The sequence below is a fragment of the Sphaeramia orbicularis genome, chromosome 3 (assembly GCF_902148855.1).
Source record: "Sphaeramia orbicularis chromosome 3, fSphaOr1.1, whole genome shotgun sequence".
Classification (NCBI taxonomy): Eukaryota; Metazoa; Chordata; class Actinopteri; order Kurtiformes; family Apogonidae; genus Sphaeramia; species Sphaeramia orbicularis.
In genome coordinates, this window is record NC_043959.1 from 37,891,238 (window position 1) to 37,919,096 (window position 27,859).

Genomic DNA, 27,859 nt, shown 5'->3' on the forward strand with positions numbered 1-27,859 from the left:
GTCTAGTGGAATGTAGTTGCCATTAGTGGGAGTTGAGCTGAAGCTGGCTAACAAGCTAGCCTACTATGTTAAGACTGAGCTGGAGACACAGAGGAAAGTGATGAAAACATGCCTCACTTCACTGTGGTACCTGTGAAGGATCGAGCCCAAACCAGCTACGACAGTCTAGAGGGGATTAACTGGGTGGATTACAGGGACACTGGACAGGACTACCCTGATCATCAAGAAACTGTCAGTTCTGATGGTAAGTCTCACTACTTATTCAGAGTTCACCATCTGGTAGTTTTGAACCAAAATGACTCACATGGGACTTTAACTTCTTGTCAAATAAAAGAGTGATACTTGAACTGGAACCAGCACAGCACGGGCAAGTTGTGCTTTGTCCTGAGAGCCCCCTAAACAGCTGGTTGTATGGTTACCATGGCAATTCTCCAGGGCCAGAAAGCAGATTTCTGAGCAGACAGGACTGTTTTTGACAGCTCTGTTAAGTTAAAGCTGGGGAAAACCACTTCTTTTATTATTTTGTTAGTGCTATTTGCTGGGTATGGGAGTCTTTGAAAATGAACTCGGGGACAGATGAGAAACAAAGGAAAAACAATGAAAGGGGTGAGAGCCGTGGGGAAGGACACCACGGGGGTGGGGTTGTATGGGGGGGGGGGTACCACTGCAACAAAAAAAGGCCTCAAGTGCTTCTCCGTACAAAAGATGGAGTTCTCTTTGTGCCAGGGGAAGATTTCTTTTCACACAGATTGGCGGCTCAACAACACAGTAGCAGATTTCTCCCTCCACGCTCCTCTGCCTCAGCCTGTCTCCCTCTGTCACTCTCTTGTTTCTCCACTGTATCAACACAGAAAAGAGGGGGGCATTCCCTGAGAAGAGAGAAAGGAAGGACAGGAGGGGGGAGAAAGGGAGAGGAGCGAGAAGTTTGTTGCCGCTGGGCAGGCTTATGAGCTACAGTGATTTGTGTGGTCTGAGCATGGAACCAACTCTGGGGAAAAGAGTTTTGAAGACACATATGGGTGTGGCCTACAGTTAGAAGCACCCACACTAACCAAGAACCCACCACATCTGAGTGGGCACAGGCACGCTTAATATTTCATTCTATTTAGCTATAAGCATTATTCTGACTGAGACTTGTTTTCTAAAGAGTATGGCTGATTCAAGACTGAAACAAGTAGATGACATACACAGGATACAAGCATAATTCTACTTTCACATGCTGCTTGGTTTTTAAGCAACAGATCTGTGTAACTCTGAGTGAACTGTGCCATGAAGATGTATTGGATTCAGCTTCAGTATGTCTGATACGTGAAGGATAACAGGAGGAATATCAGCACATAGTGACCTTGCTGTCTGGGTGTACATTTCTGGAATGCATGGAAGTCCCACTTCATGACTACATGGCATACTTTTTCAGTAGGAATGCAAGTTACCGTTTATAGCTCTACTTTTAAGGTAGTATTACAGTTGATGTTTGGGCAAAACTTTGTTCTTTTAAAAGATTTGGAATACTGAGGGAAAAAAAAGCTAGTCTGAAATAACCTCTTAGGGTCAGGATTTACTGCAAGCCAGACTGTTGTTGTCTTCCTGGTCTTCATGCTGTCAGAATTCTTTGTAACCCACCCAAAGAGAACTTCCTCAAGCTCAAGAATCACAACCAGCTGTAAGGATGACTACATGCTGCACAGAGAGAGAAGAAGAAGAAGAAACAGGAAGTGAGACTGTGATGAACGATTACATAGAGCAGGGAGGAAATGTGCTATTTTGGAATATAATATATATAATATACAGTTCTCAAAGCTGTTTACTGACTATTTACAGCGTCTTTGCTCAATTTTTCATATACACGAAAGAGTTATTTAAACATAAAACAACTTTGACTAGTCTTTATAAACTTTTATCATTAGTGTAATTTGTCTTAAGGGTCAGAATGTGGTTGTAGATCATTTTAGAGTTCAGTTTTAGTTTTATATGCAGTGTATGATGCACTGATGCAGAAATAAGTTGGCTAGGAAAGTTGTCACTATGCTGAAACAATCCTAAAGTTGGCTGGACAGTGGATGACTTAATCATGGGAGTGGTGGCACTGGGTATGGTGTGTGACGTCTGCAGCCTGGAGGAAGTGACACAGTGCAGCGTCTGTTCCAGCTCTGTGAACTCGGCTCTGTTTCAGGCAGGCCAGGTTCAGCCCAGCAACACTGTGGTCATTGTTGTAGTGCTGTACACCTCAGCAAGACCAACTACCCTCAAAAACTTTGCATGTTTTACTGGAAGGCTTGTTGCTATATGTAGTGCACGTCTTGCATTTGGTGCTGAACGAAATGCGATAAAGGCCAAATCATGCTGGTGATAAGAAATCTAATAAAGGAACGTTACAGCCCTATAAAAGCAAGTAAACATTTCTTTCTTTAACCCATAAAGACCCAAACATCCATCACCAACCATAAGCATCTACTGATTTAAGCTATTTAATACCTGTTGATCCACTAATCCTATCAATTCATGTAAATAATTGGTGTAAAATACAGTTTGTCTTCTTTTCATTTGGATGTTCAGAGGCTCTGTAGTTACCATGGAAACACCATCATCCTCTATAGCATTGATTCACCAATAAAACCCATGGAGTTGGATAATGGAAATGCTTAGTTTATGTTCAGTTAATGATATATTTTACTGAAAACATCCCTTTTTCTTCTCTGTTTTTGATAATAACCCTCAACTTTAATCTGAACTTTTATGAACATTTTCACGATCTGTAAATTAAATATAGAAAAAAATACCTAATTTATACTGATAAAATGCAAAATACAGAGGATGATATTATAATAAAAGGTGATAAATCACTTAAGAAAAGGTAGATATATAGAAAATTTCATTTGGGAACTGACAGAAAAGTAGCACTGGGTCTTTATGGGTTAAAGTGTGAAAGGTATCAAAATATAGTTGCTCCTTTCTCTCCATTTCTGGGACAGTATGGTAGATATTGGTTTTGTTCATCTTTTTGTCTTTCAGTTATGTTTTTTTTTACTATATGGGTTTTATGATTGACATCACTTCATTATGCTTATGCTATATTATTAAAGTTGTAAACTAAAGCATGTTTGGGTTCATTTGCATAACAATAGTGAAGAGTTATGTTAAGAATTATATTTGAAAAAAAGCCTCCTGCTCCTGTCACTTCTCTCCCTAATTCTGGAAAAGAGGGTGAGCATTCCTGTCATGCTGTCAGGCATACCACTCAGATGACCCTTGAGAGATAAACACACTGTGGTAGAGCAGAAATGTGAAGCTGATGACAGAGTTGGAACAACAGCGGCACCCAACAACCATCCATTCCAGACTACACATGTTTATATATTACCTTTAACAACTGCTGTGTCTGGGTCAAAGCAGAGATGATGAAAAACACAGCTCCTCAGACATATTATTCAGCCTCTTTATGCCTTTGTGCTCCTTCTGATGATGGTTTTAAGTGCAGTTTAATGACTTGGGAGAGATTTAATCCCTACAGTGTATTGTGCATGTAGCAGTGATTTTGCTGCATCACACAAGACAAATGATAGAGCACTATCTATAAACAGATGTAATAGCTTTTCTTTTCTTGTTACCCCGCCCTCTGAAGGGGAGGCGAGGGGTATTGTTTTTGGTTTAGTTTGTTTGTTTGTTAACACTATAGCAGCAAAACTATTGGTTGAATTCATACCAAATTTGATTTATAGATTGCCAGTGACCCAGAATAAATGCCAGTACATTTTGGGGAAAAATACGTCAAAGTTAAAAATTTTTTATGAATTTTTTGCATTTTTTTTTCTCCCATTTATTTATAATGGGTGAAATTTCAAATGTCTGAAGCAGCAAAACCATTGATTGAATTCAAACCAAATTGGGTTTATAGATTGCCAGTGACCCAGAATAGATGTGATTACATTTTGGTAACAGTAGGTCAAAGTTCAAATTTTTTTACGAATTTTTTGCATCTTTTTTTTCTCCCATTCACATGTTTATAAAAACATCAATTTTGTTTCAATTTACTTCAAACTTGGCACACATAGAGGCAGTTGATATGCTGACATCAGCTGGATCGATGCAAAAATAAACTACAATATGTGTGAGGGGTGGGGTTTGTTGTACCTGGCACCACTTGTTTGTGCTTTATTGCTGGAGAACCCTATTTTTTACTCTAAAAGTTCACTATTAGTATCTGTTAATTTATAATACCAACATGCATAAGTATATAAAGTTGTGCATCTGTACTGAAATGTTAACACAAAATAGGTATGTGTGAGAGTTTTTATACACCAGGCATGCAGCATTTAACCAAAAGACATCAGTATTTGTTTTTCTAATATGTCCCTTTAACACATGCGTTTATTAAATAGGTTCCCTCACAGACATCCTCATTTGATTAACTGGTGTTTTTCTTAAAAGTAGTTGTACCATGCGTGCACCTCTTCCTGCCCACCTTTAACCCTGAAGTATGAGGTTGTGTGCTGCACCTGTTTCATCATTAGTACACACATCAAAGCTAATATATTTTGCTGTATGGCACAGCGGGTTCACATTCCTCAGTTCTGTTCAGATGCTGCTCTGCATGAGACAGCGATTACAGTGATTACAGCTAAAACTGGCCTATTGCTACAGATGGTGTCCTAAAGGCAAGAGAGGGAGGGGAATGAAGAAAAAGTAAAAGCTAAAAAGTAATTTAGCAATGACAATAATATACAACCTTGAACTGCACTGCGTATAAAAATATGCATACTTTGTAGTGCATTAATCAAACTGTGCTGTGAATAATGTGCAGACAACAGAATAGAGTGTCCTGAAGAGTAGGGTCATCTTACAAACCTAGAAAAATACACAGAGCACAATAGGAAACAAACAGATGGAGACTTTGTGTCATTGTCAAATGACATCTAGATTATGTGGTGACACTTTGTATTCACAGATGCTGCAAATTATACAAAAGAATTTCAGAAAAGAACATAAGATATGCACAAGCTTCCTCTCTGTTTAACACCTCTAAATAACCATAATCAGTGAAACATTCGTGCCAAGTAGCTTCACAAAGCCCACAAACTTTGGGCTAAGCCGTTCGACTTTTCCGCCTCTGAGTGTTAAGTCTTAAATGTTCATTAAAAAGGAAGTTTAGCAAAGAGGCTTTTCCAAACCCCAAGGAGCTAACTGACAGCGATATTGTTTTCCATGTCTGATCGGCTTTAAAACATGCAAACACATTGCAAGTTTTCCTTTTCTGAAACAATCTGTGATTCTCAAAGCACAAACTGTCTCATCTGTAGAATGACCAGAAAACTGTTTGCTGTTCATTTGATGGTGAGTTTTCCAGACGTTAGACAGAGGTTGTGAGATATAAAACAGGCTATTTTCAGAATTGATGTGGTTGATTATTTTTGCAGGTTTGTCTGGGTTAGAAGTACATACTTTGACCTTTTTAAAAGCTTGAAATTCTTATTACCCCACCCCCCCCAAGGGGAGGCAAGGGGTATTGTTTTTGGTTCAGTTTGTTTGTTTCTTTGTTTGTGTGTTTGTTAACACTCTGGCAGCTAAACTATTGGTTGAATTCATACCAAATTGGGTTTATAGCTTGCCAGTGACCCAGAATAGATCTCATTACATTTTGGTAACAATAGGTCAAAGCTGAATTTTTTTACGAATTTTTAAAGTCTTGTGACCTCTGTGTGCATGTCTGTATGTGGGTCTGGGGATTCACACATAATCCAGAAAGAGCTGACTCCTGCAGTTTGACATACCTATGTATTTTGGGTCAAGGACCACAGAGGCAACAACTGCATATTGATACGACCTATACTTTTAGAGTTATTTGTTTTTCAAATTACAATGGGTTTAGAGGCGGCCTGTGGATGAGTCCATTCACAGCCTTTTTCCCCCCATTTAATAGTAACAGGCAAAATAGCAAATGTCTGTAGCAGCAAAACTGTTGGCAGAATTCATACCAAATTGGGGTTATAGATTGCCATTGACCCAGAATAGATGTCATTACATTTTGGGAAAAGTAAGTCAAAGTTCAAATTTTTTATGAATTTTTAAAATCTTTTTCTTCTTCCATTTACCTGGGCGAAATTCCAAATGTCTATAACAACATAAATTTTGTTTCAATTTACTTCAAACTTGCCACATATATAGAGGCAGTTGATATGATGACATCAGCTGGATCGATGCCAAAATAAGCTACAATACGTGCGAGGGGCGGGGTTTGTTGTGCCTGGCACCACTTGTTTGAGAACTGATTTAGTAAGAAATCCACCACAAATAAATCTCTGACCCCCTTGGTACTGAAGCATTCTGACAAAATATGTTCTTTAGAAAGTTTTATAGTGTTTTGTCTCATTCTAGAGGTACAACTAGAAGTGAACTGTAGACCTGCTGTTAGGTCTAGAGTTCAATGGGCTTCACTGGGAGCCATACAGAAGGTTAATTAACACTTTGTACCACAGAAAATGGCAATATAGCACCCAGTACTTTCAGACATAGATCACTTTTACACTCATACTCTAAGAAACTTGAACCAAACAAACATAATCAATAGCAACATACAGGCTTTTACTAAATGTCTAAATAACACCCACTAATTTCACCCCTGTGATTAATACAGTATTCTGGTTCTAAATCTGTACTTAGCTGTATTTAGTCTTGTAACCTAGTGAAAGTCATGCATGCGTCACCCTAAGTCCTCTCCTCAGATACACCCTGTAAATATGTCTGGTCTGTATAGACAGTGTTTGATCTTCGGATCTGTTTAGGAAGGAACAGGGATGACAAGTCAGTACACGTCACTATAAAAGCCTCTGCACTGTTTTTCTGCTCTCAGCATGAGTCCTGTGTGCCTTCATAACAGGCCGGTTAATCTTTAATCCTTTTAATTAGACATTTAATGTGACGTTATTAACAAGAGACCCCCACTGTCTCCTCAGCATTTTAAGGTGAGTTTTACTTCAAATTAAATGAGCTAGAGGCTAAAGTCTTATGACAGAGTGCAGTGTTGGGTCTGAAATAGCTCAAATTTCTGCCAGGAAACTTTTACAGATTTCACTCTATGGTACTATGCGTAAACTGCCCCCACTAAATTCACTCCCCTTAAGATGAGTCAGAGATTCTAACTTCTCCACACTGCAGTTTCTCACTTCATTAAACAGATGTTAGTGTTTGGTGGACGACGCTAGAGGACAGTGTTTACATTGTGGACATTTTCTCTTGTCAGGAAGCTCTCATCTCCAGCGCTGATAGACATGATAGATGATATTTGGTTTTCATGAACAGCCCTTCCTCAGTATGTCACTGAAAGAAAACACTTGTAATGAACACTGGTAATACAGAAATGAATCATGGCTATCAAAGACCTTAACAGCAAATGGACACTTAAAGCAACTACTGATCTGAAATGCTTAACAATTTTTTAATCAGTATTCCTATTAATATGTGTAAATAATTCGGGTAAAATGCAGGTTCTCAGCTTTTCAGTGGCATCAAATGGGTCTTATTTGGACATCCAGAGGTTTCATAGTCAATGTGGAAACACTGATTCAATAGTAGAACCCATATAGGTTGATACATGACAGTGGTTTTAAACATTCATATTTATGTCATATTTACTTCAGTTTCATCTGTTCTGACATAATAATCTAATATAGTAACCCAAATTTACTTTAATGCTTTTATGAACATCTACATGATCAGTTAATTAAATACAGGACAACACCAGCTGATTTTTTTTCTGATTCATTTTCACTGAAAATGCAAAATGCAGAGAATGATCTAATACAGTTTGACATCACTTTACATTTATTTGGAAGTTGCTAAAAAATAGTTGTCTTTGAAGGTTAACTGACCAAACTAAACTATGCCTCCTAACATCTAATGTCAAACATAGGGATGCGTGTGATGTAACTGCGTTAATGTGAGACACTTTTAACCCAACTATTACAGTGGTGGAAAAAAAGTTTTCCCATGCATTTGTGATGTATTGCATTAAGAATCACTCTTAAGTTATTGAACTCTGCTAAGTTTTGTGCTAGTCTTGAAACCTACATGCTCCTTTCTGCACATGCACTGTTCTAGTGAGGTTAAAACTTGTTTCAGCAAGATAGTGCCCTTGAAACATGTCTAGGGCATGACACGTTGAAACTGTCAAGAATTTAGTTTTTTTTTTTTTTTTTTTCATAATAGTAAATAAAATATGATCTGCATTTGTGTCTGTCTGATGCAGTTCACCTTTTGAAACACAAAAAAGATTTTTCCCACACCTAATTGATGATAGAATTTGAGATTGTAGAAAAATTTTAACCCTTTATAGGGCACTCATAGAAATATTCAGAAATTCAAATTTTCAATTTATTGGAGGACATAACAAGACTTTATCATTTTTGTGAAATTTTTCAAAATTTTTTGTTGTTATGTAGACAAACAAGGTCAATGAAGTTACCATATTTGGTTACTTACCGCAAGTGCCAAAAAAAAAAAAAAAGGAAATTTGAGAAACACAAGAAAAACACATGTAAGGTGAAAGGAACATGTATTTTAGAACATTAGAACATTACTTTTAGAACATTAGACCAACATAAGTGCTGATCCAGACCCCTGTCCACATCCACATTCTCCCTTTGAACATCATTCCTTACATTAGTACCATTACTTCATGGTAACTAACAAAGCAGGTACACTCACTGTTGCAGAGGTGGACCTTGCAGACCCTGTAGACCACATTGGACCTGAGATTGTCGACTCACTGGAACTGTTGCTGTCACTAGTCGCTTTCCCATTGACCCTCAAATTGCGCAAATATAGCTTGCACAGAAAAATTTACCAAATAAATAAATCATCGCATTTGTGATTTAATGGAAAAACCAACATTGTGCACTACTGTTTTTTTGATATTCAGTAAATATCGGTAAAGTTTTGCACAGATGTCCAATGGAAAAGCCACTACTTTGATGTAATGTATGCGGAAATGACCAAAAATAGTCACTTGCCTGATACAGGGTTAAAGGTGTCTGGCAACTTTTTCCTGCGACTGTATGTACCCTAGTGAGTACACATGTTCTAAAAATGTGTGTGTGTGTCTGTGTGAGTACACTTTACCACCCCACCCACCCTCATTATGTGTGTACCATGTGTTCACTCAGGCCTGTGAGTGTTCACCCTGGGTGACTGAATGTCCCGGATAGTAATCGACAGGTCCCAAAGCCAGAGCGCAGAGCACTGTAGTCCATAGAGTGCACTCTGTTAACTATGCACACCCACAGCAGCACTGGCCACACTGAGACAGAAAACACAGGTGAGTGAGGAACAGCTCTGAAGTTCTACCAACTACTTAACTCTCACCTAATCGGTACAAAGAGAACACAAGTGGGAATATTTTGGTAATTCCATTTCATGCCCTGTTGGTAAGTTGACAGACTTTTTGTCACAGGATTAATTTGGGCTTCGAAATGCCACTGTTTAAGATGACATGCTCCAATAATCCAAGCTTGGGTAATTTCTAGGTAATGAGGTGTGCATGCCTGTGTGTAGAAATGTGTGTGTGATAAAGTTTGCAGTGCATTTTTTTGGTGCAATAATTGCCCCAAGCTCCGTTCTCAGCTCTGCTTGATTCTTCTCTTCAAAAGCAGAAGTTAATGAGAGTTACATCTAATTATAAGCTTGTTTATCAGCTAGACCTCCTGTTGTCAGTTTAACCTGGTTGACACCGCAAATATTTCACTGCAACTTTGAATCAACTTTAATGCCTTTTTAAAATTTGGAGATCATTGTGACGTCTGAAGTATGTGGTTTATTTAAGGGGACAATTATGTATATTCAACATATAATGGTTATCAATAAATGTAATAAAAAACTACTAATGGGAGTGAACATTGTGTTTACTTTGTTGTGCTAATATTAGCATATTGAAGCAATTTTAATATTTAAACCTTTTAAACATGAAGAATTTCCACATTTTTTTTTAAATCAACTTAAATATTTTATTTTAACTACAAATATTGTAACAATTACCACTGATTAATTTCCACCAATTTCTGTAAAAATGTAGGATACTGACTTAAATCATTTATGGTTTTGATTTGTAAGAGTTGTTTATTCTAATCCAAATTGTTGTTACTTTTTTTTAAATACATTTTGTAATATAAAAAAATGACTGGATGTGGCTTAAAAAATTTAAGCGAGCACTACTTTTACTCTTATTTTTTGTCTAAATGCTAAAAGCATATTTGGAGGTTTAATATTGTGCTTTACAATCATGTCTTTAAAGATGGTATCATCACCAGTAACATCAAGTGATACGGATTGTTTCACTTTTCCTCTCAGGAAATAGACAGTCCACACCACCACCAAAGTTCCGCAGTCCAGGAATTCAATCAGATGTCTTCCCTCACAATGTTTAAAAAAATGTTAAAAAAAAAATAAAAAAAAATCTTCCCTTAATTTGCTCCAAGTGTCATCTGGGTACATCAGTGCAGTAGTAATTCTGCTGATGAGCAAACAAACAGTAAAGAGCACATATTTTCTCTGCAAAGTACTAAACTATGCTCTGTATTGGTGTCAAAAATTACTTTGTTTCTATCAGTCTACTGAGATGCTTTTCTCCTCTGTTCTCAGGACATGGAAATCACAAAGAGGACAGCCCTTTTCTCAACAGCGCTGATGCTGCTAGCAAGAAGAATGACTTCTACGACAGGAACCTGGCATTGTTTGAGGTTTGTTCTGACTTTGCAATCTGTTTTCCACCAAAACAAGAAAAACAAAACAAAACTCTTTGTTTCCATAGCCATAAAGAATCTCAGTAATTTTTCCACCTGTATTTTATTTAGTCATCAACTCAATCACTCATTAGTTGGTTGAACATGATGTAGATTTTTTGCTAATTTATATTTGTATTCATTAATCAATCGGACTGTTTTTATACTATAGTTCATCTGTGTAGTCTTGCTGTGTGTTTTATTTTATTTTATTTATTTATTTATTTATTATGTGTGTGTGTGTACATGTGAATGAGCAACGTTGAAAATGATTTTGTCATGATGCATTGTAAAGTATTCTGATTGTGATTCCAACCAAATGTAAACCAGAATCAGAATCAGCTTTATTGGCCTAGTACCAAGAACACATACAGTACAAGGGATATAACTTAGGTTTTTCTTTGCTCATGACATACAATTTTAACATGAACCCAATCCCACTTGAACATAGACCTAATACAGACAAACATTCGACTAGAGACGAGGACAACAATGGGTTGAGATTTACGGTGGATTTATATTGTAATATATACAGAGTGCGAATGGCAGTTTTTATACAGTGAGTGGATGTGTACAGGGATCTGGTCTATTAAAAATATATGTATACGTATAAATTATTGTAGTGCAAATTAGTCAGAGTTTTTTTTTTTACATAATGCAAATTAGTCAAAGTGAAAATATAACTTGACCCTGTGTCTCTCCCCAGGAAGAGCTGGATATCAGGCCCAAGGTTTCCTCTTTGCTCAGCCGCTTGGTCAACTACACCAACATCACTCAAGGAGCCAAAGAGCATGAGGAGGAGGAGAGCGCTGAGGCCTCACGTAGGAAGACCCCCAAGGTCAGGAGACGCAGTAAAGGAACACTAGTTTCCTCTGTTATTACCGTGTGTTCTTTTGGGGTTTAGAAACCCGATCCTGCGCTCTGATTTTCTTGCTCTGCTTTGCTATCCAAGTTTTACTTTTGTATTAAGACTTGTTGATTGATCGCTTAATCCTTTGGATGCTCTTAAATTGCGGCCGCATAAAATCTAGATACATGCAACAAGCTGATGACATGATTGAACGACCTTTAAAAAGTACATCCATCAATACAAACCGTCAATACCCTTGTTTCCTGAAATGTCAAGCTCAATATGTTTCCCTCTCTCTTTACCCCCCCCCCCACAGTCTCCCAACATGGGCACTCTGATGGGAGTCTACCTGCCTTGTCTGCAGAACATCTTTGGGGTCATTCTGTTTCTGCGGCTGACATGGATTGTGGGGATGGCTGGCATCATCCAGTCCCTCCTGATCGTCCTAATGTGCTGCTCATGTGTTAGTACGCACACGCACACGCACACACACACACACACACACACACACACACACAAACACACATACAGCACAGCACACACACAAACACAATACTGGGTCATGTCGCACTCTTCCACTACCAATGTGGGACATGAGCCAGCTTTTTCTTACCCGTCAATAGACTCCGCATTGTTGGATAAGCAGCACTGATTTTTAGTGGCAAAGCATGTTACTTTAATGTGCGTCTAAACATTTGACTGTGTTTGGGCATACTTTAATACACAGAACCCCTTTTCTGTTGCAGTAAACGGCATGTCTGTTCCTGAAAGCACAACAATAAAAATGATTATTCTTTTTTGAGCAAAAAGAGCAACAAAAATTTAAATAAATTATTAGGTGATGAAATGATGTCAGATTTTTTGGGACACCCTGTACCAGAGAGTGGCCGTAGAATAGCTGTCCACTGTAGTGACCACTATGCATGAAAGGGTTAAAATAAGACAAGACATTCAACAACACAATACTATTACCAACATGTTACTTATTTATGCTACGTCATATAAGCTGCCATTGTGTACGTGTATGTATGCTTTTCCTCTTTTATATTATTTTCTCTTGCCTCTACAGACAATGCTCACAGCCATATCAATGAGTGCCATCGCAACTAACGGTGTTGTTCCAGGTAATATCCACTTATTACCCCTTTACTCTGCTGTGTTTATTTCAATATTTGCTGCTTATGATGCATCATTTCTCTCAAATGTAACAGTAGATACCCGCCATGCCCTGAAAATCTGTAAAATAATCAATAACTAAATACTTTGGGCATTTGTGTGTCTATTATACCAGAAATGGTCTTTTACGGGGGGCTAACAGGGTTGCTCAACATTTCAGTGTGTTTGATCTGAAATTTAGCCTTTTCATTATCCCACTTTAATTTGTCCTGTAACACCCAGACAAACGTTTCCCTGACAGTATCAGTGTAGCTTTATTGTGTGTGAAACACAAAGGGAGATATTCAGCTCAGGGATATAGGTGTGCACTGCTCTGAATATAGAATTTCACACAATTATGCCACGGTAGCATAAGACTTACACACAAGCAGCAAGCAACAGACAAAGGTTTTTTACACACTCACAACCTGAAATAAAATGGACTCATGCTCTGAGTTTCACCACCTAATGCTGAACTACATAAAAACAGCCTTGAAACACTATGTCAAAAAATATAATTGCTAATTGCTATACATTTTAATTTTTATCCCTAAGGTGAACTTTATTTACACTCCTACACTATTACCTCAAAAACTGTTTCTAAGTTTGTATTTAATTTTATTCAAAGTATTTTTGTTTTATCATTATAAATATTATAAAAGTGTACCTCTTTAGAATTCTGAAATGTTTATCACATTCTGGCCATCAATAATCACTTTGAACAACAAGTAACTGTTTTCTTCAACTCTCACTGTGATAAATATCAGTGCAATAAACATTTTATGTTATCTGTGTATTGTATGTAATGTATTATATTTATTCATTGCATAAATAGTTATTTTAAACCTTATTTAACCATCTGGTTTTGTCAACTTTCACATAGAAAGAAAAAGCATACTCAAACTTTAATGTCAAATAAATATTTCTTTTATCAATATAAATTGTTGACAGCAACTGTCATAAACATTATTATCATGATAATATTTCATGTCAGCTGGAATAGGAAGTCTTACAAGCTGTAGATGGAATGTGTTCCAGTATTTGTCCATATAGTATATGTGAATAAACAACATACAGAGATAAGTCAGAATTTATGCCCCTGCATAAAGTAAGTGATTAATAAATGTCAAATGAATGGTAACCTGGGAGACACCGTACATTTACCATTACATCTTCATAGTCAGATGATGCATCTGTTGTTATATTTGATAGCAAAGGTGTCACTGATTTTGTAAGTGTTCGGGGCCTGTGTTCTGCTGTTTATAGCCAACAGTGACAGGTTTTATTCAGAACTCCCACCGCTGCTCCTCAGCTAGTTTCTCAAACAATACAGACATAAAAAAAAAACTTCACAGTCTTTGCTGATTCTTACCATAGCAGGGGTCACACTAAATAGCCACTATAAGCTGTAGTACACATATTCCCTATATTTTCTTGTTGTATCTGTAGAAAAGAGAATAAGAAATGAATATGTACGCTCATTTCAACCCTGTGAAAACAACAAACACTTTCACACAATGCTGTGTCTCTGATTTCAGTCTGGCTGACAATAAGTAGAGATTTAGTCAACAGCTACAACAAAACATGATGTGTGTAGGCTGACATCTACATAAAAATGTAGGCTACGTGTCAGATGTTATCAATAACTATCACAATAAATGTGTCTTTAAAGTGAAAACACTGATTTTTTTTTTTTTTTTTTTTTGCTGAGTGACGTAAAAAATGTTTTAAACAAATGTAATGTATAATATCTACAAATAAATATATGACAAATTCTATTTTATTCTGTACTATACTATACTAGCACAATGCTATGCTATACTATACGATACTATACTATGCTATGCTATGTTATGCCATGCTACGCTATACTATCCTCAGACCCAGCAATGTATCACTGTCCTCTATAGGGGACAGAAATGTCACAGTTTTATTTAAAGTAAAAATAAAATAAAATAAAATAAAAATAAATCTGTCAAAGGCATTCCATAAAAATAAAAATAAATGAAATTAAATCAGACCCCCCCCCCCCCCCCCAAAAAAAAAAAAAACCCAAAAAACAAAAAAACAACTCTTGTAATGTGAGGTTTTTAATCAAGGCTATTATTTTATGTAAAAAAGACAAAAGATATACTATACTATACTATACTATACTATAACAATGCCTATTATCATTATCATTATAATGATAAAAAAAAAAGGAGTAAACTGAGTTGAGGAAGTTTAGTAAAATGGAACAAAACCAGACTTTGTAAGTATTTTAGATGGCAATGTATGCAAATCTAACCCTGTAAAGAAAACAAAGTGTTTATTGGATTGATATATATCACAGTATAAAATTGAATCATGACATTTGATATTATTATTTTGCAGCCAAGCCTTCTATTTATAAGGAATTCAGTTTGTTCATAGTGTGGGTTCTGTCTAAGGCACACGCTCCATCACACTTTCGTCCACTTGGGGGCAGCAGAAAGTCAGACAACTGCTGTGGTTGCTGCATGCAGTAAAAACAGTTTTTTTGAGCTGTCTAACAGTCCTTTTTTTTTTTCCTTTTTTGGTAGCTGGAGGGGCATACTTCATGATCTCCCGCTCCCTGGGCCCAGAGTTTGGAGGAGCTGTGGGGCTTTGCTTCTACTTGGGCACCACATTCGCTTCAGCCATGTATATACTGGGAGCTATTGAGATCTTCCTGGTTAGTTATTCTGTCTCACATTTTTTATATCGTGCATATTCCCTTAATTAATTGAAGAGGTCTTATTCTGACCTTGAGTTGTTTTACTTTTATCTTCAGAAATATCTAGTCCCCCAGGCAGCTATCTTTCACGCCTCAGACCACCATGGGACTGACAGCGCCATGCTGAACAACATGAGGGTCTATGGTAGTATCTGCCTGAGCCTGATGGCAGTAGTGGTGTTCGTAGGAGTCAAATATGTCAACAAGCTGGCCTCTCTCTTCCTCGCCTGCGTCATTATTTCAATTGTCTCCATTTATGCTGGGGCAATCAAATCTATGACTCATCCGCCGGAATTCCCGTAAGTCTGCAGAATAGGTTGGAAAAATAAACACTTGTCTTAACAGGAAACGGCATTATTTATGTGACTGTAAACTTCACCAAGCATGAGACTATGGAGCTTGTATATTTACCTTAAACAATGAAGAACATGCTTATGTATATAGTCACGGAAAAAATTATTAGACCGCCCCTTGTTTTCTTCATTTTCTTGCTCATTTTAATGCCTGGTACAACTAAAGGTACATTTGTTTGGACAAATATCATGATAACAACAAAAAATAGCTCAGAAGAGTTTAATTTAAGAGCTGATATCTAGCCATTTTCCATGTTTTCTTGATAATAACCAAAATCAGTTAAGTTCTTAGATCAATAGCTATGGCATTGTACTGGCAAAAACAGTGCTTTTAGGCATTCCATGTTTTCTTTTCTGCCTGTTTTAGTCACATGATACATACAGGAGTTAGTACCTGATTGCATAACCATCGTTTTTGATGACTTTTGATGGTCTAATAATTTTTTCCACGGCTGTATATGATTCTTTAAGGTTTCCATCTGGATTTTTTTTCTTTTTTTGAAGCCACATACCCTACAACCGGTGAACCACGGTGGGCATGACCTCAAATATGGCATTTAAGAAGAAGCAGGTTAATAAAAGCAGTGTGACGGAACATACAGTAAACTGTCTTTGTTATTACTGTAGGATCTGCATGCTGGGAAACAGGACTTTGGTGAGAGACCGCTTTGACGTGTGTGCTAAGACTGTAATAAAGGGCAATATCACAGTGCCCAGTGAGCTGTGGGAAAGCTTCTGCAGCCCAGGGAACATGAGCAGCGCTCAGTGTGATGAGTATTTCATCCAGAACAATGTGACTGAGATACAGGGCATCCCCGGACTGTCAAGTGGAATAATTAGAGGTAAGATTATCATTAATTTAGTGGAGGCTGTAACATACAACATGGGATTTTATCAGATAATTAAAATCCCTATTCTCAGTGTTCGAAATGAGCACAACGCTGTATATCATTATACAATTTTTTTTATTAAAGAGCAGATAAGATTGTATCCTTGTTCACTATTTGCTCATATTTACTTTTATTAAAGCATAAAATAGGAACACTGCAGCTTAGAGATAAATTAGAAAACTAACGTGATCAGGGTTTCCATGGTCATGAACATTTTACTGCATTGGAAATGTCATGAAATTAATCCATAAAGACCCAAACATCCACCATCTACCAGAACCATGTACTGATCTAAACTGTTTAATACCTGTTGATCCATTAATCCTATCAATACATGTAAATAATTGGTGTAAAATACAGTTTGTCGTCTTTTCATGGTCATCAGATATGACCCATTTGGACGTTCAGAGGCTCTGTAGTTACCATGGAAACGCCATCATCTTCTACAACATTGATTCACCAGTAAAACCCATAGAGTTAGATCAATGACAGTGGATGGACACACTGGGTTTATGTTCAGTTAATAATAGATTTTGCTGAAAGCCACTTTTTTCAGTTTTCTCTGTTTTTGATATAATAACCCTCAACTTTAATCTGAGCTTTTATGAACATCTTTATGATTAGTAAATTAAATATTGGAAAACACCTGATTTTCACTGAAAACCCCCCCACAAAATATAGAAGATAATATTACAATAAATGGTGATAAACCACTTAAGGACGGCTAAATACAGAGAAAAATTCATTTTGGAACTGCCACAAATTTCCCACTGGGTCCTTAAGGGTTCAGTACAATCAGTAAAAGTTTTGGAAAAGTCAAGGAAATCAGTTTTTAGGGATGCAAAATAAATGCAGAAAGGTGAGTTTCAAAGTCAGATATTACATGGAATAAATCAGATTACTTTTGGAGCTGTGAATTGAATGACTGCTTGGATGGCTTGGTCTCCATCCTGATTCAGAAATCCGCTGTAAATCCACATTTTAAAGCTGACATTTTAAAGATTTTCTTCAGAGACGCTTTGTATCTTTATTCACAAAGCAATCGGGCATGCCTGCCAGTTTTAAATACCAAAGTGTCCCTTAGGTTTGTGGACAGCTTAGGTGCTGGACTTTTGTTATTATTTGAGTTTTGCATAATATACCTAATTAGGAATTCTCCAAGAACAAAGGGGTTTATTAGCTTGAATATTTAAAATAAATATAAATATGAACATAACTGACAATTACAGAATCACAAAGGTTTCATTTCTATATAAGAATTCATGTTTTGAAATTCATGGCTGGAAAAATGAGTGGGATCCCTATATGATTAACAGAACTGCTAAAATGCACCCTGTTGTGTTTAAATGTAACTTCATTGTTGCTTTTCACTGTTAGAAAACATGTGGAGTGACTACATGCCAAAGGGGGAGATCTTAGAGAAGGCGGGGCTGCAGTCGGTGGATTCTCACTGGAGCATGGAGACGTTTTCCATGTATGTGTCAGCAGACATCGCAACATCTTTCACACTTCTTGTGGGCATCTTCTTCCCATCAGCCACAGGTATGAAACTAGAGAATGAAAAAGATTTATTTGGCTGAAATCAGGTAAAATCTGGCAAATTTTTGATAAGATAATACAAAGTTAAAATCACTATAATAAATGGAGTAATAAAAAAAAAAAAGGAAATTACTAGAAAAAACTAAACAAAGCTTATTTTCTTATGGCCAGCAGGGGGCGGAGTTTTACAAGGTGCGCGCTCTATAATTCTTTTTTTTGTTTTTTTGTTTTTTTGTAGGTATCATGGCAGGCTCCAACAGATCTGGTGATCTCCGTGATGCTCAGAAGTCCATCCCTGTTGGAACTATTTTAGCTATTACCACTACTTCACTTGTCTGTATCCTTATTGTACAAACTTAATGCCTAAAAATATAACTTCACAGGACAGAAAAATTGATATCCATATACAGCTTTGTATTGAATTGCACTCCTTGACCACTTATTTTTAGATTTAACTTCTGTGGTCCTGTTTGGAGCTTGTATTGAAGGAGTAGTCCTCAGGGACAAGTACGTTTCTGTGCATCACTCAACATTATTACACTTTTTTGTGGGGTGTTATTAGTCATATTCTGTGTTCTTATACTTGCAGATTTGGAGACGCAGTCAATAAAAACTTGGTTGTAGGGACTCTCTCCTGGCCGTCTCCATGGGTTATTGTCATTGGCTCCTTCTTTTCCACGGTGGGGGCGGGCCTGCAGTCCCTTACTGGAGCCCCACGGCTTTTGCAGGCTATTGCCAAGGACAACATCATTCCTTTCCTGCGGGTGGGTCCGGTTGATAATACATCATTTAATCATTTTGCAGTAAAATAATGTTATTAGATATGACAAAATCAGGTCATGTAATAGCAACTCTGTTTCAAACTGAAGACGCCCCTACGCCCCTGGCTGACATAGAGTCGGATATAACAGTTACCTCACTATTTGTTTTTCCTAAACATATGGTGATTTGAATAACCAGGAAAAACTATACTCCTCATATTTTCTGTTGTGCTGGAAATATTTGCATGTGACAACATCTGACATGAAGGCTCATTTGTATCTGATAGAATACCAAACCTAAAGTGATTTACAGTGCTGCCAGTAATGATATTGATTGTTTTGTTCCAGGTATTTGGTCACGGAAAGCCCAATGGTGAGCCTACATGGGCGCTGCTACTGACTGGCCTAATTGCAGAGCTGGGTATTCTTATTGCCTCGTTGGATATGGTGGCCCCTATTCTGTCTATGTGAGTTCACACACATGAAACACATGCAAACCACAAATGCATGGACTGATAAATGCAAATGTCAGTGCACTTAACATCCACACAAGCCTACGCATTTTTAATATGCATCCATATTTGCATAGATGGCATTTTTAGATTTCCTGTTCAGCAAAGGTCAAATACACTACAATTTCATTACTGTAGATCAAATATGTTACAGTTTTCTGTGTCTTCTCTTTTCAACAGGTTCTTCTTGATGTGTTATCTTTTTGTAAACTTAGCATGTGCAGTACAAACACTGTTGCGCACACCTAACTGGAGGCCAAGGTTCAAATATTACCACTGGTTAGTATGCACGTTTTTATCTGGAGCCTATACAGTATTTATTAAATGAAAAGAAATAGTCCATTTCTAAGATAAGATAAGATAAGATAAGATAAGACAAGACTTTACTGAGCCTATCATGGGGAAATTTAACAGTTTTACAACACCAACCACCAGCACCACATCTGTCAAATGCACATGATTGTTACCTTTATAAAATGTATCCAACCAGCTGCACAGGCGTGTGTTTTTGTGCGAACTTGTTCTTCATAAGCCAAAAGTTTAATTCAGACCTCATGTCACATCAACAGGGCGTTGTCATTCCTAGGCATGAGTATGTGTCTGGCTCTAATGTTCATCTCCTCCTGGTACTATGCTATTGTGGCCATGGGTATAGCTGGGATGATCTACAAGTACATTGAGTACCAGGGGTATGTCTAATCTGAATTTGTATTATTATTGTGTTTCTTACATATAGTGTGGTGCTATACAGTTATAGCTCAATTGTGTGTCTTCCTTACTCTTTGTGTCATCTTTCTTTCTGTAACTCAAACCAAAACAGAGCAGAAAAGGAGTGGGGAGATGGCATAAGAGGACTGTCCCTCAGTGCTGCACGATATGCCTTACTTAGACTGGAGGTTGGGCCCCCCCACACCAAAAACTGGAGGTACGTAAATACATATAGACTCTTTGAATGTAAACACAAATCTGTTAATAGCACTTTGTTTATATCTCTAGGGAACCACACTGTATGTTTATTTGATTTGTGTTTAGATTGATGAATGTGTGATCTCATTTACCATCCCACACTCGCCACTAACCAATATCATACACATGTTGGAAGGTTATGGAAAATGGAAATGTAGACAAATGAAACAAACACAGGGATTCCCACCCTTTTTAGAAAACAGCTCTCAAAAAAATGACGTAATGATGTTACCACACTACACTAGACCATTAAAGGGACTTAGCTGCTTTCTACATACAGCTGTGGAAAAAAATATTAGACCACTCTTGTTTTTTTCAATTTCTTGTTCATTTTAATGGCTGGTACAACTAAAGGTACATTTGTTTGGACAAATATAATGATGACAACAAAAATAGCTTATAAGAGTTTAATTTCAGAGCGGATATCTAGACATTTTTCATTTTTTCTTGATAATAACCAAAATGACTTCAGTTCTTACATCAATAGCTATGGCATTGTACTGACAAAAACAGTGCTTTTGTCACAACGGGGGAAATGAGAGGACTCAAATGCACGGTACTGAAGGGAAAAAACACAAGTTTATTAAACATAAATGAAAACTAAACAACGGGAAAAAAACACACAAAACCTGGGTCAGAGTCCGTAGAGGAAGATGGATAAATGTCCAGGTAATGGAGAGGAATGGACCAGCGCTGCATGGCTGCAAACCTAAGCCTTAAATAGGCTGGGAGGTGATTGGCTGCAGCCACGCAGCACCAGCAGGTGAGTCAGATAATGATGAGATGAGGAGAGGGAGGAGCTGAGGGCCACACAGGTACAGATCCTGACAGCTTTTAGGCGTTCCATGTTTTCTTTTCTGTGTGTTTTAGTCACATGATACACATAGGAGTTAGTACTTGATTGCATAACCATTGTATTTTTTTTTTTTTTTTTTTTTTTACTTTTGATGGTCTAATAATTTTTCCGTACATAGTGAATGAGGACATTCCAGTTCCAGCTAGAGTACAATGCCTTCTTTTCAAGTTATATATTTAACTACACTGCACTTTAGAGTTAAATGTATTGAAATCACACAGCAGTGAGTCTTGACAGTTTTGACTGTCTATGACTGTACTAGTACTGTAACGACCTAATTCACATTAAAATAAATGCATTTAAATGCTGGTGGTGAGACCTACAGATCACACAATCATCAGTGGCTGACAGATTTATAAAGTTACCAACAGATGCCAAGTCTGGGGGACTGATGCCTTTTCCTCTCCACCATTATTTCCAAAAATACTCCCCAACACAGTAAACATCTATACAATATGGATTAAGTGCACAAACAACAACTCCTCACGCCACTTTCCTGTTAGAAAAATGAAAAAGATCATTATATTTGAGGAATACAAACATAGTTTTTAATGTCTCTTGGCTGTTCAGTCACAGTGAACAGGACTTCATCAGGGTCCACTGTTCAGGGTCCAGGGTTGAACTGTTCTTTTGCCTCTCATTACAGACCCCAGTTGCTGGTGTTATTGAAGCTGGATGAAGACCTACATGTGAAATATCCTCGACTCCTGACCTTCGCCTCGCAGCTGAAGGCAGGAAAGGGTTTGACCATTGTGGGTTCTGTCATCCAGGGAAACTTCTTGGACAGCTATGGGGAAATGCAGGCAGCTGAGCAGGTATGAAACAGGAAAAGGTTGTGCAGCGCTACAACTGGTGTTCATTTGTGTGGATGTGTTGCTGTTTGCATAATCAGTCTTGATTAAATTATGGGTCAAGGTTGTGTTTTTGTTTCCTTTTTTTGATAGGCCATTAAAAATATGATGGAGATTGAACGGGTCAAAGGTTTCTGTCAGGTTGTTGTGGCATCTAAGGTTCGGGAAGGTATTGTTCATCTGATCCAGTCCTGCGGTCTGGGTGGCATGAAGCACAACACAGTGGTAATGGGCTGGCCATATGGTTGGAGACAGAGTGAAGACCCTCGCGCCTGGAAGACTTTCATCAGTAAGAGTCTGACAGGGATAAGTAGTCAGTGCTGAAAAGTATACGTTATATACTTAACGCCATTAAAACGGCATGGTCCTAACATGTGGTGTAATATCCAGAAAATGATTTGCTCAGGTGACTATTTTGTATATGTTTCTCACGAGATGAGTAACACAGTTAACAGCTGTATTTTTTTCATTCCCGACACGCGCATTGTCGGCATTTGAACTAATCCCTTAAAGTCGGACATTGAGTCAAATCTGTTGTACAGAGTCACGCTTGACTAATAACTGTAGGTGTGGTCAATAGCCGATATAAAGGCAGCAAAGAAAACACTGAAATGTTTTTGCAGCTCAAAAGGCCATGACTTACGATACAACAGAGAGAACGTATGTTACGAGCAGGTCTGAGCCGTGGTGAAGTCGCTCGCCATCTGCACTGTCATCACAGTACAATCAGTTGTCTGAGTGCCAGATCGGTATCGGATCCCTCAGGACAGGATCATGAAACTTAGTTCCATGCGTCGTCGCTGCACTGCTTGTTTGGAAGCCAGAGGTGGAAACACCTGATATTGAATGATGACACTTTAAATTTCTGAGCACCTGTATTCAGTGACGAATAAATGTGTTAAGTTGATCACAGTTTGTCCACAGTTCATTCTCTAATGACGAATGCTTCTCTCTTTAATATGAAGGTAACCCCAAACCAATTAATTTAATATATCTCCAAATATACATATTATTCTGACCTGTGCGTTTTTAATGGCACTAAGTATATAAGCTACTCATCACCATGGAGTTGAATACACTTTAAGATCCTGCAGAAAGGAGACGGTTTAAGCCCCCTTTTGTTCATCTCTACCCAGACACTGTCCGCTGCACCACTGCTGCCCACCTGGCCCTAATGGTGCCTAAAAACGTGTCCTTCTACCCGAGCAACCATGAACGCTTCACAGACGGCAACATCGATGTGTGGTGGATCGTCCATGATGGAGGGATGCTTATGCTGCTGCCTTTCCTGCTCAAACAGCATAAAGTGAGAGGAAGAGCTTATTACTTTGTGTTTTAGATAATGTTCATTTTAGCCTTCTGTGGAATATAGAGGAATCATTCTGATTAATGTGTTTTGATTGTTCTTTCAGCATTTCCAAGTTTTTGTTTTTCTGCTAAACGTAAAAGATAAAGCTCCTTCTGGCATGTGAAATGATGAGTTTAAACAGTCTGAATTTTAATTAACGTTAGAAGTAAATGCTGAAATCAGATTATTTCTAACTTTTTCTAAAGCTAAAGCTCAGGCTTTCCTTTCATAATCTTTCCTGCATACTATTTTCCCCCCTCTACTTATAAATTCAGCTTCCTTTCATTTATTAAAGCACCTAGTCTTATGCTTGGGAAAATCTTTGTGTTTTAGGTTTGGAGGAAATGCAGGATGCGCATCTTCACTGTAGCTCAGATGGATGACAACAGTATCCAGATGAAGAAAGATCTGGCCACGTTCCTTTATCAGCTACGAATAGAGGCTGAAGTGGAGGTGGTGGAGATGGTGAGAGGAAGTCAACTTCAATACTTAACAAAGAAACTACAATAGCAGTTGTGTTCAGTTTGTTTACTAAAATTGGAGATTTGAAACCTCTGCCTCTTCACAACAACAGGGAAAAATCCCCATCAGCACATAAAAATAAAACACTTGACTGTGACTTCATTTGCAGTAATGGTCCCTCTGACCATGTATTTGTACAGGTCATTACTGCTGCATCTGATTTAACTGCTAAAATGGTGTTTTTCTCAAATGGGATTGCAGCATGACAGTGACATCTCTGCATACACCTATGAGCGGACGTTAATGATGGAGCAGAGGTCCCAGATGTTGAGACAAATGAGGCTATCCAGTGCAGAAAGGCAGAGAGAGGTATGTTTGCTCTGGAGTGTTACTGTACGCTCATTACTGGCGGGAAATTAAGTGCTTAACAAATTTTACACACAAATCTTAAATGGCTATGATTGATTGCTTTTCATGTTTTTGTTTGGAAATGATGGTATTGGCCTCTAGTGAGGATATCTGATTAATTTGCTCAGCATGAACTCGGATAATTGCTTCTACAGGCACAGTTGGTGAAAGACAGACACTCTTTGGTGCGTATGGGCAGTCTGTACTCGGATGAGGAGGAGGAGGTGATAGAGACTCCTCCAGAGAAGGTTCAGATGACGTGGACTCGGGAAAAAGTCGAGGCAGAGAGGAGGAACAAGAACAATGCGCCAGAGAACTTCAGAGAACTCATCAGCCTTAAACCGTGAGCTGCTTTCGGTTATCTTTAGAACTGTGATATAATCTTTATAATGTCTCATCCAACCAGTAAAACCCATAAAATGCTTGAGATTATCCTGCATCTTTATTTTTATAGACAGTAAAAGCCTGATTAAAAAGAGCTTTACTCAAAGTCCCTCATTAGAACTTAACAGAAGGGTCTGATCAAGCGGTAACACATGGACACATTTAGTATTCAACAGTCTCTGTCATGTAAGCAGAGCAACTTACATGCATGTATTATACATATTTGAGTAGGTATTTATAAGCACTTATATATTATGTATAACAAAATTTGGAGAGACTAAATTTTTTGGTGAAAAATGTCAAATTACTGCTCAGTAACACGTGGATTTGAAACGGACATCAATTTTTTAAGCTTTACGCAAACTTTCAAAACATGCGGTTCTTGACAGAAGTTGATATCAAGTAGGACAAAACCTTTTAGATATTATGTTCAGCTATGCTGAAAATAAATTTTGGAGTAAAATATTGAAAAGTCTCTGTTTTATTGACATGAGAATGTGGTAACACGTGGACAGGTTGCCATAGTAACACGTGGACGACTCTTTACCATTGTATGCATCACCCAAAATGTATCAAAGATCATTACTTTCTGAAAATTTAACTCCAATATCTGCATTATAAGTAACTTGAAAATTGAAAATTGGTATTTTTGTGGTAACCTGTAGATAGGGCCTTTTAAGCAACTCACAAATGTTCAAACTCATAAATATCAGTAATATTCACAAAACAATGAAAATCTGATATTGAAACTTAACAATCATCTATATAATCAACAGACTGAATACATTTAAACATTTTTTGGATATAATTTTTAGCATCAAATTCAAGTTATGGCTAAAGTGTAAAAAGTACAATCGATAAAATCGGTTGTAACTTTTTCTACACATGGTATTTTATTATTTTTTTGAACTTACATTTTATTGTTTCATTTTTGAAATTGTACAACTCAAAAATTTAGAACATAGTGTCAGTTGTCATCCTGTATATTGTCCATTTTTTCCATTGATCTTCACATGTTGTTTGCTGTAGTCTTATGATATCAGTAAGTCTCTCCATGTTGTGAATTTCTTCCACGATGTCTCTCCAATTATTTAGGGTAGGGGGGGGGGGTCCTCTTTACGCCATTTTCATGTGATGGCTTTTTCTGATGCTACCAAAAGGATTTTAATCAAATATTTATCCTTACTTGGTATGTCTTTTCCTGTTAAATGACCCAAATGTAGCACAGAACTTGTCTTTGGTAGTTTGTATCCCAATATTTTCCCAAGTTTTTTGCTGATATTATTCCAATATTGGGATAATTTTGTGTACTGCCAAAAAACATGTGCATGACCCACATCCTGCTCACCACACAACCTCCAACAGGGCTGAGGTAATGATAGTGAAGCTTTTTTGATCTTTAGTGTTATAAAAAAATCTCATTATGTTTTTCCAACAAAATATTTTCCACTTTCTAGAATTAGATGTATTCACTTGAGTTTCACATATCTCATACCATGTGTCATCACTTAATTCTACCCACAGTTCTTTACTCCATTTACAAGTGGTGTTTTAAAAAGGGTGACAGTTCCTTAAAATAGAGATCTTTAGCGATAAAATGAGCCCACTATAAATGATGTGTGCAAATGTACTTTTTCATGTTGATGTTTACTTTTGCTTGATCGGACCCAGAAGTCATTTTAACCCTATGTCTGTGTTGCTTGTTACACACCAGGGATCAGTCCAATGTGCGGCGAATGCATACGGCTGTGAAACTGAACGAGGTAATTGTCAACAGGTCTCACGATGCTCGATTAGTTTTACTCAACATGCCCGGGCCACCCAGGAACACAGACGGCGATGAGAATTGTATCCTTTGATAATGTGGTATTTTACTTCCCCCTTTGGACATGATAACAACACATAATGAGATTAATCTGGGTATTTTGAATAATAATGTGTGTCTGATATGATTTTTCCACAAAATAGGGTTCAGTAGCCTCCTAGAAACAACATGTGTCCCTCTGTCCTTAAACTCTTTATCAATGCATATTTTAGCTTTAATTTTCATATAACAGCTGGAAGACACATACAGTCGCGGAAAAAATTATTAGACCATCAAAAGTCATCAAAAATAATAGTTATGCAATCAAGTAATAACTCTTGTGTGTATCATGTAACTAAAGCAGACAGGAAAGAAAACATGGAGTGCCTAAAAGCACTGTTTTTGCCAGTACAATGCCATAGATATTGATGATCTTAACTGATTTTGGTTATTATCAAGAAAACATGGAAAATGACAAGATATCAGCTCTGAAATGAAACTCTTATGAGCCATTCTTGCTGTTATCATTATATTTGTCCAAACAAATGTACCTTTAGTTGTACCAGGCATTAAAATGAACGAGAAATTGAAGAAAACAAGGGTGGTCTAATAATTTTTTCCATGACTGTGGTAGCTCCTGGTTGTTGTGTCATCAATCTTCCCTCCAAATGCTGCTTTCTTTTTTCAGCTGTTTAATATGAAAACATGCTGACAGTCAAACTTAGCCTGAACTGATTTTCTGTGAAGATGTACATAGAACATTCCCTGACATGTTTGAATTTGTTTGCACTTTTTGTTGATTTTACTTCCTTAACTTTTGCCTCAGATATGGAGTTTCTGGAAGTCTTAACAGAAGGCCTGGAAAGAGTGCTGCTTGTCAGAGGTGGAGGTCGGGAAGTTATCACCATCTATTCATGACCAGTTACGAGCCATTTCTTAAGCATCGGCCTTTGTTAAATCAGAATACATTCCACCACTGTTGCAGAAAAGTTCTGGTTAGATTCGTAATATTGACCAGTAAATAATGGACTTTTGAGTACAAAAGAGGTCTATTCTATTCTTGTAGAATATAACACATTAGTGTGCATGTCCACTTGTATTTTCACAGCTCTGTTGTTCTTAACAAATGAAAGCTGTCAGACTGATAAACACAAACATGAGGTAAACAGTTTTCTAGACGTGAAATGGTATTAAATACCTCGTGATTTGTGATTATA

At 37.5% G+C, this 27,859-nt stretch overlaps 1 protein-coding gene across 2 annotated transcripts; it reads left to right on the forward strand.

Moving 5' to 3' along the window:
* On the forward strand, nt 1-27,607 carry slc12a4 (solute carrier family 12 member 4). Of its 2 annotated transcripts, none has more exons than XM_030123714.1 (24): nt 1-244; nt 10,630-10,727; nt 11,476-11,607; nt 11,936-12,082; nt 12,689-12,743; nt 15,336-15,466; nt 15,566-15,807; nt 16,489-16,703; nt 18,129-18,293; nt 18,529-18,627; nt 18,740-18,797; nt 18,880-19,054; nt 19,400-19,518; nt 19,744-19,842; nt 20,133-20,252; nt 20,384-20,488; nt 22,032-22,200; nt 22,330-22,525; nt 23,373-23,542; nt 23,918-24,049; nt 24,308-24,415; nt 24,610-24,797; nt 26,553-26,686; nt 27,469-27,607. In XM_030123714.1, the coding sequence occupies exons 1-24, from the start codon at nt 109-111 to the stop codon at nt 27,558-27,560; spliced, it is 3,285 nt and encodes a 1,094-aa protein (XP_029979574.1). In that variant the 5' UTR covers nt 1-108; the 3' UTR covers nt 27,561-27,607. The 2 variants fall into 2 exon arrangements, with proteins under 2 accessions (XP_029979574.1, XP_029979583.1); XM_030123723.1 differs by lacking the exon at nt 1-244 and adding an exon at nt 9,173-9,310.
* Nucleotides 27,608-27,859: the final 252 nt, after the last annotated feature.

Excerpts from the sequence above, each read along its gene's own strand:
- slc12a4 (XM_030123714.1), top strand. The coding sequence starts at position 109 with ATGCCTCACTTCACTGTGGTACCTGTGAAGGATCGAGCCCAAACCAGC. Across the intron at positions 22,526-23,372 it reads CGCCTGGAAGACTTTCATCA|ACACTGTCCGCTGCACCACT; the intron begins GTAAGAGTCTGA and ends ATCTCTACCCAG. Across the intron at positions 24,798-26,552 it reads GAACTCATCAGCCTTAAACC|GGATCAGTCCAATGTGCGGC; the intron begins GTGAGCTGCTTT and ends GTTACACACCAG.